Source organism: Centruroides sculpturatus, unplaced genomic scaffold (genome assembly GCF_000671375.1).
Source record: "Centruroides sculpturatus isolate CEXI.00-Female unplaced genomic scaffold, Cexi_2.0 scaffold724, whole genome shotgun sequence".
Taxonomy (NCBI): domain Eukaryota; kingdom Metazoa; phylum Arthropoda; class Arachnida; order Scorpiones; family Buthidae; genus Centruroides; species Centruroides sculpturatus.
Genome location: NW_019384937.1, coordinates 92,842 through 109,168, shown reverse-complemented (window position 1 = coordinate 109,168; position 16,327 = coordinate 92,842). Strand labels below are relative to the sequence as shown.

General features: G+C 31.8%; 1 protein-coding gene across 1 annotated transcript in view; it reads right to left on the bottom strand.

Annotated features, from left to right (window-relative positions):
• The window catches only part of LOC111632078 (YTH domain-containing protein 1-like), a 144,084-nt gene that overhangs the window by 112,514 nt on the left and 15,243 nt on the right, over positions 1-16,327 (bottom strand). The window contains exon 2 of the mRNA XM_023376433.1: positions 5,282-5,383. Coding sequence (XP_023232201.1) covers positions 5,282-5,383 — 102 coding nt within the window. The remainder of the gene's footprint in view (positions 1-5,281; positions 5,384-16,327) is intronic.

Sequence of the window (16,327 nt, the reverse complement as noted above, 5' to 3'; positions counted from 1 at the left end):
TGTGCTCGAATGCTCGTGTAAACGTGCGCCATCTATCGTAGGATAAATGTACTATGCCAAAAACCTTCGCGGGAGTGTATTAAAAAACTTTCCGAAGTTTTATCGCAATCATACTATGCCACAAACCTTCGCCAGAGTATATTAAACAACTTCCCAAAGTTTCACGGCAATGGATAAACAGTGTGGTAATGCACAAAGGACAGACAGACACACACACACACACACATTCATTTTTATATATATAGATGAGATATAAGTGCAACAAATCTTGCAATTTGTTTAGTTCTGTTTTTGTAGACTATACTCCCTATATCTATACTAAACCAAATTTAAACATGTGTTTGAATCAAAAAGGAGCAAGAGCAACAGATGAATTCCATGATATTTGCAGATTCCCTGACTTTTTCTGCTAAAACTCTTATTGCCTGACTTTCCAGGTCTGTACAGACCCTGTATGTGGGAATGCAGCATCTTTGCTTTTAACTCCTTCTGGTCAAATAACTTCTAACCTACATTCAATGCTGACAGTTTTAATTCTGATAATGCTGATCCTGCATGTTTGATACAAGCTATAATAGTATATGTCTTTCACACATCAACATCTATTAGTGTTTTATCATTATCTAGTTTATTCAAAATATATTGGAACTTTCACTTAGTATATTTTAAATGTAGAATTATAATTGTCCCTTCCATTATAAAATAGGGTTTCAGAACTTATTCAAATTAAAAACAGAACCAAGTAGCTACATATTTCTGATTCCTTTTAAATTTTTCTTTCCAATGATATATGTTTCTTACATTTCTGTTCATATTTGCTTTGCAATTTCTTCAACCTACACAGTTATNGCAATTTGTTTAGTTCTGTTTTTGTAGACTATACTCCCTATATCTATACTAAACCAAATTTAAACATGTGTTTGAATCAAAAAGGAGCAAGAGCAACAGATGAATTCCATGATATTTGCAGATTCCCTGACTTTTTCTGCTAAAACTCTTATTGCCTGACTTTCCAGGTCTGTACAGACCCTGTATGTGGGAATGCAGCATCTTTGCTTTTAACTCCTTCTGGTCAAATAACTTCTAACCTACATTCAATGCTGACAGTTTTAATTCTGATAATGCTGATCCTGCATGTTTGATACAAGCTATAATAGTATATGTCTTTCACACATCAACATCTATTAGTGTTTTATCATTATCTAGTTTATTCAAAATATATTGGAACTTTCACTTAGTATATTTTAAATGTAGAATTATAATTGTCCCTTCCATTATAAAATAGGGTTTCAGAACTTATTCAAATTAAAAACAGAACCAAGTAGCTACATATTATTTTTAAAATTTATTAAAATATAATTATATTTTCTATAATCCATGTTGTAACTAAATATTATTTTAAGTGACAAGATTTTTATATCATAAATATGTTAACTTTACAAATGTAAAATACAATTAGTCTTATAATTTGGATTTATTTTTTGAAGGTTTCTCTTCCAAGACTGAGATAATATCCCTTTTTATTTACAGTAGATTCAAGTTAAGATATTTTCTTCTGTTTTTCTTTTTCTTTCCTATATGCTGTTTCAGCTCCTATTAGCATAGCTTGTGCTATGCCAATTTGTAAAAAATCTTTAAAAGCAGTTGCTTTTCAAAGTAAATCATTTGCTGTTTTAAATGTTTCATCTGCTATTTTTTTTAAATTCTTTAGTTTTTCATCATCTTTTTCTAGTAATTTCTTGTCATTTTGTAATTTATCACATCTTTCTTTTTCAGTTCTTCTTAACTCCACTTCTTTTATCATCATCTCTTGTTTATTCTTAGCATTTAAATATTTCTTATATTTAGCACAAATAGCTAGAGCCATTAACTGTTGTAACTAACTAACCTGAGCTTATTTGTCTGGCTTTAAAGCACTCTTGCATATCATTACTGAATTTAATGCATGTTCATCATTAAAGGTTTTAAGTCCATTCAATTTGTGAATAAATTGAAAATCCTCATTCAATATCACCATTATCACGCAACAATGCTAGAGCATCTTTCACAATTTTTGAAATGTTTTCACATTTCAAATTACCACTATAGTAAACCTTGTTATTTCAAAACTCAAGGAAAAAAAAACTGAATTATCCAAACTTTTTTGAATCAAGGATTTTTGTAATTCTCAAATAAAATTATGATGCTATCTTATATAATTTCACATGTTCATTTACAAATGAGTTAATATTATGATTTATTACTTAGTAATTTAAGCTATTTTGAAAAAATTGTCAGTTTGCACAAACTTAAAGAAGACAACGGAAATGTAACCAAATTACATTCAAAGTAAGATCTGAAAATAACGTATAAAAGAAGCTTTAGTGCTCCAATAAGAATTACCACAAATTTTGTCTTGAATTCAAGATTAGGAAAAATCATGTGAACTGATAAAAACAAGCTCTATTAAGGGCTAAAGCTATTGTGAATATGCATGTGTATTTAACAGACTTTGGAATTATTGAAACAATAGATTTTTGCAAAAAATATCCAAAATAATTGAATGGCAAACAGATTTCTTCCATAAAAATAAAAAAAATCACTCTTTATTGGCAACGTGAACAATGTCCAAATGGCCTTGAACAGATGTCCAATAAATGTACAATGTGTAATTGGTAAAACCATCATTTGAGCATGAAAACTTTCTTATAAACACATAATATAATGGAAGAATTAAACGATATTTTTGAGTATCACCAGACCAGGTAATGACTTCAAATTTCATTGTATGCACAGTTCAAATTACCTAAACAAAATATATGCATTCTCTTGGCTGGGGACTAGACTTGACTTTGAATTATCTGATATTGAAATAACAAGGTTTTACTGTATCTGGTTTTTAGTTTATAAATTGAGCCCAACAGCAGTCAATTCTTACCTCATGTAACATTTGAGACTTTTTTACAGTGAGGAGTAATGACCATTCATTCAATGTCTGGAAGTCTTTGAGTGATTTAAAGTATATCTGTTTTGCTTTCAGCAGAAAATCATAGTTCAACCACACCTTTTGGTTGAAAACAGCAGAAGTGTTGAACAACAAATCCTTATTAATCAGGGATGATTTTTGTAAAATTTCTTTTCTCCACACTAACATAATTAGGGCTTCCCACCCAGTCCCTTTTTTAGAAACTAACAAGTTATTTGTATGAACTTCCAACATGAAAAATTTATTTGAGAATATAGAATTACAAACAATAAACTAATTATTACTGTTTTATTTTACATAAGTTTTTATCAATAAGAACTTTGATATCTATAAAATTAATTTAAAAAGAAATGATCAAGTAAGAGTTACAATAATTACATCATCATTTTGTGTTGTATTAAAAGATCAATATATGAAGTGTTCCAAAATCATATTACTGGATACATTATTTACAATCTGTAAAACTTTAGATTCAAAATTTTTTCCTCCATATAATATCTAACTTCTGGGATAAAACATTTATTGAGTCATTCTGTAAAAATTTGTATTGTCATTGAGATATTTTTACTTGCCATTCAATAAATTTGCAATCTATTCAAATCTAAACTTTCATTGACCAAGGTTTTAGGGATCAATTGACAAACAGCAGTTTCAATGTACAATGTACAATCTTCTGAAGCATTGCTACAAAAAGAAAGAACACACAATCCTCTGCTACTTTAGTACTACTAGCAGTTTTCCTTGATTCTGCATTGTAAGTTCTACTTGGCACGTTTTTCTAAAAAGTATCAGTTTCATCTGCATTCCAAACTTGATAAGAGCTTAGCCACCATACTACCTTCAATAATTTTGGCTAAATTTGGATGAAATTCTTTAAAACTTTCTGAAATCTGTCCAGCCTGCTCATCTTCATATACAATTTCACCTATGATCTTTATATTATGAAGTGCAACCTTTGAAGAAAACAGTTTATCCAATCTGAACTTGCAGAAAATTCATACTTTCTGTCTAACTAAACTCAGTTTCATTTCTTTAATCTGCTTATAAATTCTTAATGCCTTCTGCTTGATGATATTTCATCTACTGATATTCTTTTGTGTGAAATCTTCTACCTATATTATCAGATCTTTTTCCATTTTCTCTTTCACAATATCTTTTGTGTCTGATGATGATTTAATACCTAATCTTCTTCCAGAAAGTACATGGTTCTTACTGTAGCTTTTGGTGATGTGTTGTAACGCCACAACAATAGAAAAGGAATTAACCATCACTGGTCATCTCCAAGTAAGCCAGGAGTTGTGTCTGAAGCTTGGACACTATTTTAAAAAACAAGAATGTACCGTGCTTCATATGTAGATGAAGAAAGTATTTTATCTTTGCAGCAGTATCTTGAGTCAACTTATTCCTATGACTTCATTTTTTTTTTTATACATTCAAAGTTTTTTAAATGTAAATTTGAGCTCCAAGACAGTTGCATCCTTTGTCAATTTGAGATGACCATAACATAAAATCTTTATAGATATGCAGATATCAATAAATACATATTTGTGTTTTAAAGCCAACTTTCATCATTAAAATATTCAAGTAAAAAAAACAGCTTTTAAATTAAAAGAAACTTAAGCTTAACAAAATCGCAAATTATTTTTCCGTTATTTATAGCATCTGAATTTTGAAAACTACACTGGACTCTTGCTAATCCAGCCACTGTTTGCACAGAGGAGTGCCAGATTAGCAAGAGTGCTTGATTATCGAGACTAAAAAACCTAAAGGCAATAAATGATATGACTTGTCATTCTTCAAAACAGATTCTTTTTGGATGCAGATGTGCAAATAAGAATATATGCTGACATGCAATACTGTCTACAGAAATAAAATCCAAGTAAACAGAAAAACAGGATGCATGACAATCAAACCGGAGAGGTATGCTGGATAGTTCAAAAGACAGATTAACATGAGTGTACCATATTACAATAAAATTATGATAACTGAAAATGTTATTTTTAAATATTCTATAAAATAATCCTGAAATATTGCTAAATTTACTTTATATACAATTCAGCCATACAGATTGCTTATATTCACTAATATTTAAAAAATAAATACATTGTTATATTCTGTGTAACTTATGCATAAATAGACTAGTTTTAAATGGTATTTTAGTACAAATGATGCACTAATTACTAAATTTTTAACATTTATTGAATGTGAACACAAAAATATATATGTTTTTCTTTAAATATCTGCTACATTAGTGAATATATATACAATCAGTTAAAATTATAAATCTTAAAATAAAATATATTTATCATATGATACCTTGCTTTCTTTCTTCATTATTTAACTCAGCTGTTAAATCATCATCATCAGCATTTTCAAGCAACTCATCCAAAACATTAACTTCATTCACTTCTGTATCGCCTAAAAAATATTCATGTTATTTAAAACATATGATTAAAAGAAATTTTAATTATTTTATTTTTTTAGATAAACAAAAAAATACAGTAAAATCTGTTTATTGTAATCACTGATAACAATAACTGATTAGCAACATTAAGAAGAGTCAGTAAATAAGACTATGATTAGTGGAAATTCTGGTTTTACTAGTTTTACTAAAAGAACATGTTAAAATAATTTTTAAAAAATATAAATTGAGGATTTATTAATTACACTATGTCTACTTGAAGATATAAACACTGGCAATTTAAATTTCTAGTCCATATATCATGTGTGAAATTAACACCCTGTAAATTTTAAAATGCATTTTATATCTAATTAAATTAAAGTTATTGTACTTTGAGTAATTAATAATAGTAACACATTATAACTACATATTGAGTATAAAAAGATGGTTTAAAAATATCTGTATACCTGAAGATAATAACTATAACTAAATTCTAATCCAATAAATGAAGTTTTATAAATGTATTTTAACTTATACGTTTTCAGACTTGCTAATTCTGATAACAATACAACAATCAGATTCTGAAAGAAATAACTAATTTTTCATACCAGAATCAGATAAAAGTTTATGAAAACTAGAGTCTATTGGAGTTAATAAGGTTTTGATGAGTAAAACACAGAACAAGTACAAAATATTTCACATGTATAGAATGTCTTCTTCAGCTGAAACCAGAACAAATTTTAGAACATTGAAACGAATTTTAACATTAACGTTAATGTTTTCTAATTGGAGTGCACGTGTTAAATCTAAATGGTGTGCTATTAAACTTGCACATTTAAATAACAGTCAAATTATAATTGAAAATTATTGGCAGCTGTGATTTAAATTTTTAAATTATTGAATAGTGAAATCCATATTTTTGGGAACTCTAGAGTGGGCTATTACATGGCATTAATTTCTCAATTAATAATGTTTCCCAGATGAATAAACAGTTGTAATCCTCACATTGTACGAGGATGGAAGATTCGTTCCACAGGGATGTAAAGTAATGATTGAAAACCCTTCTAGATAGTTTTGTGAAATTTTATTTTACAAATGTCATCTTAATGTTTTAATATTCTGCTTTGCAATTTTATACTTGTGACCCCAATATATATCACTGTTTTGTTTTTGCATAATTTTTTTGGTGTTGTAAGGGAATTACATATACACATGATTTTTCTAATGTACAGGTAACCCCCGTATAGCACGGCACTTCTATAGCATGGATTCACTCTAACACGGTTCGAGAATTGGTACCATCCCTGTATAACATGGTTACCTGTAGTTAATTTGTCCCTGACATTACATAGTATTCTGTGAAAGGGTAACTGTGGTTTTATTGGAAGGTTAAACCCTGATTTTCAAAACCTTCTAGTAATGCATAAGGACAGATTCAAGATATGGGATGGAAGTACTTATATAAATGCCATCCTTTATTATTATTTCTAATTTTGATGATGAGAAGAAAGATTTTTGCAGACAGGTGTGAATGCACTTGAATTTAACATAAGTTTATCCTGTTCTACACATTGCCATATTAATAAATTGTAACTTCTTTTGTACCAAATGTTGCAATGATGATAATACATAGGCTCTACAAATAAGTGCAGTACGGCATTATTTATGTAGACAGATAGAATGAAGTGGCCAGTATAGATTAAACTTGGTGAGGACATTAACCAGTGAGAACACAGATTAAACTTGTGATGTACACTGAAACAAATTCCTTGAGGCATTTTTTGTGTCAGGAGATCTAGAAAACTGATGCTGCTGCCTTTTTCTTTTTCTACAGTAAAATTGATTGAAGTGTATATATGGAATAATTGCTGTAGAAACTGTGAAAGTTCAAAATTAGTTCCATCCCATGCTAGTAATATATCATGTACATATCTAATAGTAGTGGATACTGCATTACTATTAGAAAAAAACTCTAAATTCAATATTTCTCATAATTAACTCTGCAAGTATTGCTGATAGTGGAGAGCCCATTGGTACTACCTGTTTTTTATGATAAATTTGGTTATTAAAACAAAAATAATTGTTTTCTGTTATTAGGTGTAGAGATTCTTGTATTTCTTAAACTTTCTGCCTAGATGAACTTTTGTTTAGTAGTAGCACATTTGCCAGCATTACTGCCTCAAACTATAGCACTGATGGATAAAAGAAAACAACAGAAATCTTGAAAAACCGTTAATAGTTTAATGATAAAGTATTTAGATTTTTGTTGATTATCATTTTCGCTTTGATGGCTGATGTACAAGTAACAACTAGCAGTAAGTGAAACATTAGGAATTTTAGAAATTTTGCCATTTCTTTTTCTAGGAAATACATAGGACATGTGTTTAGTTACTAAAAAGTGCAATGGCCACTCTGGTTTATATACTTTTGCTTCAAAAAATAATCTTGGAAACACTATATTAGTGGGGGGCTTTAAATGGTCAGTAAGAAATGAAGTAATTTCTGGTAAGGTGATAACCTTCCTTGTTGTATGCAGAACTGGGCCTGAAGACAATAATACTGATCCAAATTTGAAAAAAAATTGGTTTGCTCTAAGTAGAAAATTGCAGTTTTGCAGAATACAAACTGTTTAACTTTGTTCGAAATGATCAATCTTAAGTTCTCTTTTAAAGGAAATTGTTTCACTGCATTACATTCTTTGTTGATTGGCTTAGGTGTTCAATATCATTGGGTCAAGTGTATTTCTGAGATTGTGGCATTGATTTGTGATGAGATTGTGGCATTGATGGATTTTAGGTTTATTCTTTGATTTTCTTGAGTTGGCTTAGATCCCTTTATGGAAAAAGGATATGCGTGGGACAACATTGTAATATTCGATGGACTCATTCTGGTACTATATATCTCAGGACCACAAGTAGAAAATTAAAGCAGTATATTAGAACATCAAGATGACATTTGTAAAAATAAAATTTCCACAAAACTATCTAGAAGGGTTCTCAATCATTACTTTACACCCGTTTATCTCACTCTTGGATCAGTTCTTAACCTCTGGCTCTTCCCTTGAGGTCTAGTAGCAATTAGATACCATTAGAATCTAGCAAGACCCCATATATAGACAACAAAAACTATTTTGTAGGTAGTGGTTATTTTAATTTATGTTTTCACTCATATAACAAGGCTAATCATTTTCATTGTAACCGGCACATGTTAAAACTATTTTTGTGTATTTTTTTCAGTGGTTATTGCATGCATTTCCTGCACATAAAACATACTTATTTAATTTTTTTGCTCCTGATTATTGGGCAAAAAGTACACCTTTTTTTCAGGTGGATTTTAAAGTTTAGGGTCAGAAGTTGTCATGTGCATTGGGCCAATGTTGCAAATAAAGTATCAAATATTTTCAGAAGATTTAATTTGAATTAATTTTAATGTAGCTCAGTCAAAAAGGTATAATATAAAAATTTACCCTAGTATTTTGCAAAGTTCTCTACATTTGTTTTTTTACTTATAATAATTCTTTATAAATATTATTAGCTTTATGTATCTTTCTTCTTCTTTCTTTCTTATTAATATGGAGACTCTAGCCTATTGGCTTTTTCTCTGAATCACTCCGCTTTGAATTTAGGTAAAGCGGTTGGTGCGGTGAACAAAACGCTCCAAGATTTCGATATGTTGGCAAGGAGGAAGGTCGGTATGAGGACAGTATATCAGAGTTAAGGTACGGACGATCGTCAGGTCCACGGTTAAAAGACGGTCTAGCTCTTGGCGGGCCCGTGTGTATTTTGGGAAAACAAGCCAATAGTGTGCGGAAGTTTCTGGCGAGCCACAGTGGGGGCAATCTGGCGAGGCGCTTTGGCGTCGAGAGTAGAGGAAATTGTTCAGGGGGGCCGTATCTGTTCAAAGTCTAGCCAATAGGGTTTCTGTGTGGCGAGACAAGGCGTGGTGGTATATCCAAGGGGCAAAAGGTCAAAGATGGTCGCGACCTTTTCCCCGAAGAATGGTAGACCAGGTATCGGTGTAGTTGCAGATGATTGATTCCCACATCTGGCGTATGAGGTCGCGTGCCATGAGAGGTCTCCACCAGGAGCCGATGGGAGTGTCATGGCTAGCGGCTTGGTCTGCCTCTTCATTTATGTTGATGCCAACGTGACCAGGGGTCCACCCAATTTCAAGGGGTGTTGGGTGAGAGCTGATGGTTGCAGCTAGGTCAATAATAACCGCTGGAGAGGAAAAATTAACGTTGGCGACTGCCTGGAAAACTGATTTGCCATCCGAGACAATGGCCGTCGGAGTGTTAAGACGGGCGCCGAGATTAACTGCCCGTTGGATGCCAAGAGCCTCCGCACTGAAGACGCTGCAGCTCGTGTGTAGCGACCAAGTTTCCTTGACCGTATGAGCCAGAAGAACCACTCCAAAGGCCGTATTTTGAGGCATCTGCCCCAATGAGAGTCCAACCCCGCCAGTTGGTAGAATGTAAATGATTGAAAAGGGCATTCAATAGCTTTATGTATAATTGACAGTTAAGTATATATACCTGTATACAAAGTGATTCAAAACTCAGGATACATACTTCTAGAAAAGGCATAGAGCATAAAAAAATTATATTCACATAGGAATATATGATCAGAATCACTATACTAATGTGCTAGAAGGCCAAATAAAGATTTTATCATCATTTATTGTCTTGTCATTACTTAATCTTAGTGTATCCTGTGATGTCAATATGGTTTGTTACGTTCTCTGCCTCCCCCTAAAAGTTTGTACCCCAAGTTTTAAATCACCCTGTATATAAATTATTATTATTATTATTATAATTGATGATGAAACAAAAGAAAATACATGTGAGATCTCAACCAGAGACCAAAACCGCAACCAAAATCTGTTTAAAAAGAAAAGTTGATTCAATTAAAATGCTTTTGATAAATAAAATATCACGAGAGAGCAGGTTGGGAATTAGACCAATTTCTCCAACAATTGTGAAAACAGGAAGATAGAATATTTAATAAAACTGAATGTCACATGGGTGCAGCTGGTGATATTTACAACTGAGGTAAAAACACTTGACTGTGAATTATGGGTGGATTCAATATTCAATTCAAAATTCAATAAACAATTACGGCAGGTGTCCAATCTCCAAATTCTGTCTTGACTGGTCCTGGCAAATAACTAGGGATCAATCGGAAGGGTAGAAGATAGAGATCATGACCAACCAGAGCATCTGATTAGAGTTGTAAAACTTAGAATACAGAAAATAAATTTCTCTATTAGACAATGCATACATAATATGTCTTTATACAATCAGTCCTTTCTCATGCAGATGAAGGATAAGACAATTCCACGGCAGAGTCGACCTTTTATTTGAGGCTTCTATTTTACATTTGGAGGTGGGTGAGAAGCCTCAAATAAAAGGTTGACTCTGTACACATTATGTATGCATTGTCTAATAGAGAATTTATTTTCTGTATTGTAAATTAAATTGTCCTGGCTTAATTTTAAAAAATTAAGAGATGCAAAACCTTTAAGAGGTTCAAATTCAAGGACAGATGAGATTTCCTTGGTGTTCTTCACTCATGACGATAACCGAACCTTCTTTGTTTCACCAGGCCAGAGATCATTCCACAGAGAGAAGGGGATTTTCGGAAAGCCAGGAGCTCTCCAGCCAAGTCAGAGAACTTTTATCCTGGATACAAGAACAACAAATTGTGTTCTTCACCTTCATCAGAGACTGTCCATTTAGAACAGCTGTTCAAGAACAACCAACTGGAAAACCTTCTCATCACAAACATTGCATCCCACCTGGACACAGTGCGTCAGATTAGTTTTAAGGACCAAAGGAGATCTCCTGATTTTTGTAAGATGACTTTTGTATATTAATAAGCAGGTATTAATTGTAAATGAAGTTTATGCCTCTGTGTCTAACACCACCACACACATACATTGTTCACACCTTCTCTCCATCCTGAATGACACCTCCTCCAAAAAAGGAGTGTCAATCTCAACACTAGGAAATATTGGGTCCGTGATAAAACATCACAGGGAGATCCTCCACACACAATTCAAGATAATACAGAGCAAATTAGTAATTATAAATACCTTTAAAAATAGGAAGATAATGCTTAAAACTGTGAATTATTTTATTCTGTAAACATTGAGGAATAAAGTTTGATATTTTGTACTGAACAAAATAAATTTTACTTTTCTAATATATTTGTCCCTTTTTGAATGTACAGTGATATGAAATATTGACCCCTTTTTTTTATTTTCCTGACTGTTATATATAACAGAGTAGAAGTATGGTGATCAATCAAAAAATGACCCATCAAGATTTTTACATTTTTATACTCAGGGAAACCTTGAAAGGTCAAGAAATGCAAAAAATTCAGAGGTAATTTCTGTATATATGATGAAGCTTAATAACTCCTGTGCTTTTTGTTGAAAAATTCTGGAATTTTGCAGGGAAGTTTGATTTTTAGGGGGATTGATGGTATTAAATTTTGATGGTTAAAGGTTAAGGGGGTGGGGAGATAAAAGATGATGTGTATCTCCAGTAGGGTCGGACTTAATGACGATTTTACTCATTACTAGCATTTACAATTTTTTATAAAACCCCATGCCTACCCTCAAAATTAAACTTTTTATCATTTTATAATAATTAATAATATAAAATAGTTTTAAAAATAAAATCTCATAACATGCAATTTTAAATGTATAAAGGAAAAATAATATTTGTGCTGGATATTGGTTTAAATGTACTGGCTGAACTGAAAGTTCATTCAAGTATTTACATAATCACTTGTCTGTCACCTCTGTTGTGCTTATCAAGTTTTAACTTGTTTAGGTGAACATTATGAATATTTGCATATTTAAAACATAAGTTTAGTTACAGCTATTTTTTTAAATTCTGTTACCTTTTAAGAAAAAGAAAATATTAAAATAGAAGATAAGGGGCATTTTCAACATCTCATGCTTTATTATTTCCAAAAAGGAAAAAATATAACAAAAACTCAAAAAATGTGTGCTATATATGGGGAAGATGCAATTACTGATCAAACATGCCAGAAATGGTTTTCAAAATTTGGGGCAGGAGATTTTTCTCTTAAAGATGCACCTCGGTCAGGATGGCCTTCAACCATAGAATGAGAGCCCATAATGGCTTTAATTCAAAATAATTGGCATAGAACAACACGAGATAGCTGACATCTTAAAAATATCCCAAACATCATATGGCTAGCTTTGGATACACTTTCTGTTATGATGTTGAGTTTCCCATCAGTTAAGGGAATGAAACCTTATTGAGCGTGTTTCTGTTTATGATTCACTTTTAAAATGCAATGATGATCCATTTTTAAAGTGATTAATAAGATGAAAAATGGATCATTTATAACAATATTAAACACAAAAGATCTTGAAGTAAGCCAGGTGATCCACCAGTGCTGCAGCCTAAAGCTGGTTTGCATCCCAGAAAAGTAATGATTTCAGCTTGGTGGGATTGGAAAGGGGGTTCTTTATTACAAGCTTTTACCCAACAACCAAACAATTAATTCAAATAAATATTGTCTCCAACTGGATGAACTAAGGCAGGCATGGCCAACATACAGCCCGCAGGCCAGACCCGGCTCATCTAATGAATTTATGTGGCCCACAATCAATCTTTCAATATTAGGTATTGAAGTCCAAATAGCTCAATGAAAACTTCTGAAACCTAAAAAATAAAAAAAAAGATCAACAACTCACTGTGCATTTAGAGTTAACTCTCCATTACAAATCTCTTAGGTACAGCATAGAGCATTGATAAAGCATGATAATGTGAAAAATGTATCTGTAATCTCTATCTACAATTCAGTCTCTATGGGGTGACACCACAATGATATCTTGCACCACCTCAAAATCTTCCTAGGGCAGCCTCTGGTTTGGTCTGTGGAAAAAGTTTTCTTTCCAATCTTGGGAGTAAAAACTGTTGGCCACCCCTGAACTAAGGGCTACAGTGCTTCAAAAACATCCGGAACTTGCAAATTGATGGAGTGGTATTCTGTCATGATAATGCAAGGCCACACATATCATTAAATGTGTGCCAAAAACTTCTAGATTTTAACTGGGGTGTTTTGAGTCACCCTGCATATTCTCCAGATATTGCTCCCTCCTTTTTTTGTTCCTTGCAGAATAATTTAAATGGCATAGAATTTCGTTCTTTAGAAGGTATCAAAAATCCCATTGATAATTTCTTCAGGAACAAAACTCTGCATGTGTTGGTATAATTTGCTTTATATTTGTCTATATTTCATTATTTTTATAACAACCTAAGATATTAAACAGTATTTATTTCAAGGATAAAAATAATGCAGTAGTATGATTAGAAATAGAAAGTAAAATTTCAGATCCTGAAGCCTATTTAAAAACTAAACAGATTTCAAGATTTTGCAGGTAAAACTGATTTCATTATCTCCAGATAAAAGCATCCAAAGTAAGTATAATATCATTAGATATTTATGAAAGAGCTTTATTGATTTTATTTTATAACTTTCTAGATGAATTTGAAGTAAACCAAACTCCGAATTAGCCTTGATGACTATAAGTGGAATTTCTTGTATATATACAGGGTGATTCATAAGTCACAGAAATTTTTAAAAATTAATAACTCACAAACTATTTACAGTATGATAATGTGGTTTTCACAGAATTGCTTAGAAAGAAGCAGGATATTTTTTATGTGTAACAAAAATTTTAGTACCAAAATAGTTACATTTCTTGCAATAGATGGCACTGTAGGAAACTGAAAGCATTTGTAATTTGTTAAAGTAAGAATAAAAAATAAAAAAATTCTTAGTGTAAGCTCTAGTAATAACTACAGAAATTATGTAATCTTATCAAGCACCCTCTATGGCAAGAAACGTAACTATTTTGGTACTAAAATTTTTATTACACCTAAAAAAATCCAACTTCTTTCTAAGCATTTCTGTGAAAACCACATCATCTTACTGTAAATAGCTTGAAAGTTATTAATTTTTTAAATTTCTGTAACTTTTCAATCAACCTGTACATAACATGATAATCTTGCTGAATTGTTAATCTGTAAGACTGTACATTTATCTTCTGAATAAAAATTTTAAATCAACAATAGCACACAAGTAAAAAATTAATTGTACACAATAGTAGTTAAAAACACAGTTGATTAAAAAGTTGAGTAAAATATTTCCTCTTAGCTGTGCACAAAGATGTGTACAATTAATGTTTTGGACTGCAATTTGAAAAAATTGACCTATAAATTCCCATTGTCGTCTATCCGTCTTTCCTTAATTTCGAGAATGGAGTTAGATAGATGAAAGACAAGACCAGATATGGAAACCTTAGAAGCAGGAGATCCCAATTAACTATATACAAACTTCCAATTCAAACCAGAAGCCATGTTATTTCAATTCAAACACTTTCCCCCAAAAGAAGTTAGACAGATCACTAGCAGGACTATTGTAAAAGGAAACCTATGATGTACAGGGGCAAGACACTACAGTACTAATTTGAGATGAAGAGCATATATTTTAAGTTAAATAAATTTAAAATATGATTAAAAAGTGCAGCCTGGCATTGTAACAATGTCACAATAAATAATTGTTTGTTACTTATGTGTTATTGCCAATTTAAAATTGTTATTCAGAAGGTAAATGTACAGTACAGTCTTTGGTTAACAATTCAGTTGAGAGCAAGATCATCGTGTTATGTACATATACAAGAAATTCCATCTAGGCTTGCTTTTTGGACTGATGAGAGACTATAAGTCCAAAATGCACTTCCAATACTAATAAAGCATATATTTTTTAATCTGATCTTAGACTCCTTTTCATCAAGGTGTGATAAGTCTGTGCAAATCATCCAAATTTGAGCTACATCAGGAAGCATTAACCCAGAGAAGAATCGAAAATATTTACAATTAGTAAATAATTTCAACTAATTAATTACTTTTTAAAAGTCTAGGGAAAATATTAGCTAAGAATGTACAGCCCTTGCAGACTATATTGATGTGAAGCCTAAATACACTGACGTCCAAAAATAAGAATAATCATAAATTTGGTCTATATTTCTGGGACTACTATGACAATGTGAAACCTAATATATAAGCAGAATATTGTATTCTTTATGTAAGAAAACAATTAAAAAGCAAAAATTTAATCTAAATTATATCAAACCGAAAACATTAAGGATAAAATCCAGCAACTAGTCACATAACTTTCTAAGCAAACGAATTTAAAACTGTGAGTGGCACCATTTGTTATGATATTTTATTAAAATACTTTTTTTATTAATAATTATTAAGTCATCAAGGATGAAATTTGTGGGAAAAAAGGCAAAGTTGGTTGATAACTTACAAATATAAGGAATTATTTTATTCATCAAAGTATGAACCCATATTGTCTATACCAGGGGTGGCCAAACTTGGCGCATTGGACGACTACAAGTGGCGCTTCAGTTGGTTCCGAGCAACATTGCCAGATTTGGCTTCATTGCGATTATGAATATTACATAGGAAATTAATTTTTTACAGTGTGGCTTGGCAAGTGTATTTCTTACACAATTCGGTGCAATCGACCTGTTGACCTTTTTTTTTTTTTTCTTTTGCTTGTACGTTACACGATGCATTCGTGTTCATGTACACCACTGATGTCATATAGAACTATTTTATACGGGTAGCTACACTACAACCACATCTTTCATTGCTCGTTCTGTGGCAAATCTAAATTTTCATCTTATAAATTGAAATACCTAAATAAGGGGTGGCCGAAATTTTTCTCCGCCCCGGGCTGCTAACACTCACGGTACGCCACTGCGCATGTGAACTCGTCTATCAAAAAATTGGCGCATGCTATGCAAAGGTTGGCCACCCCTGGTCTATACACTTTTGCCATTTAAGTGGCAAGTTGTTCAGATTGGTGTTATAAAACTCTGGCAAACAAGAGTTAATGAATTCCTGG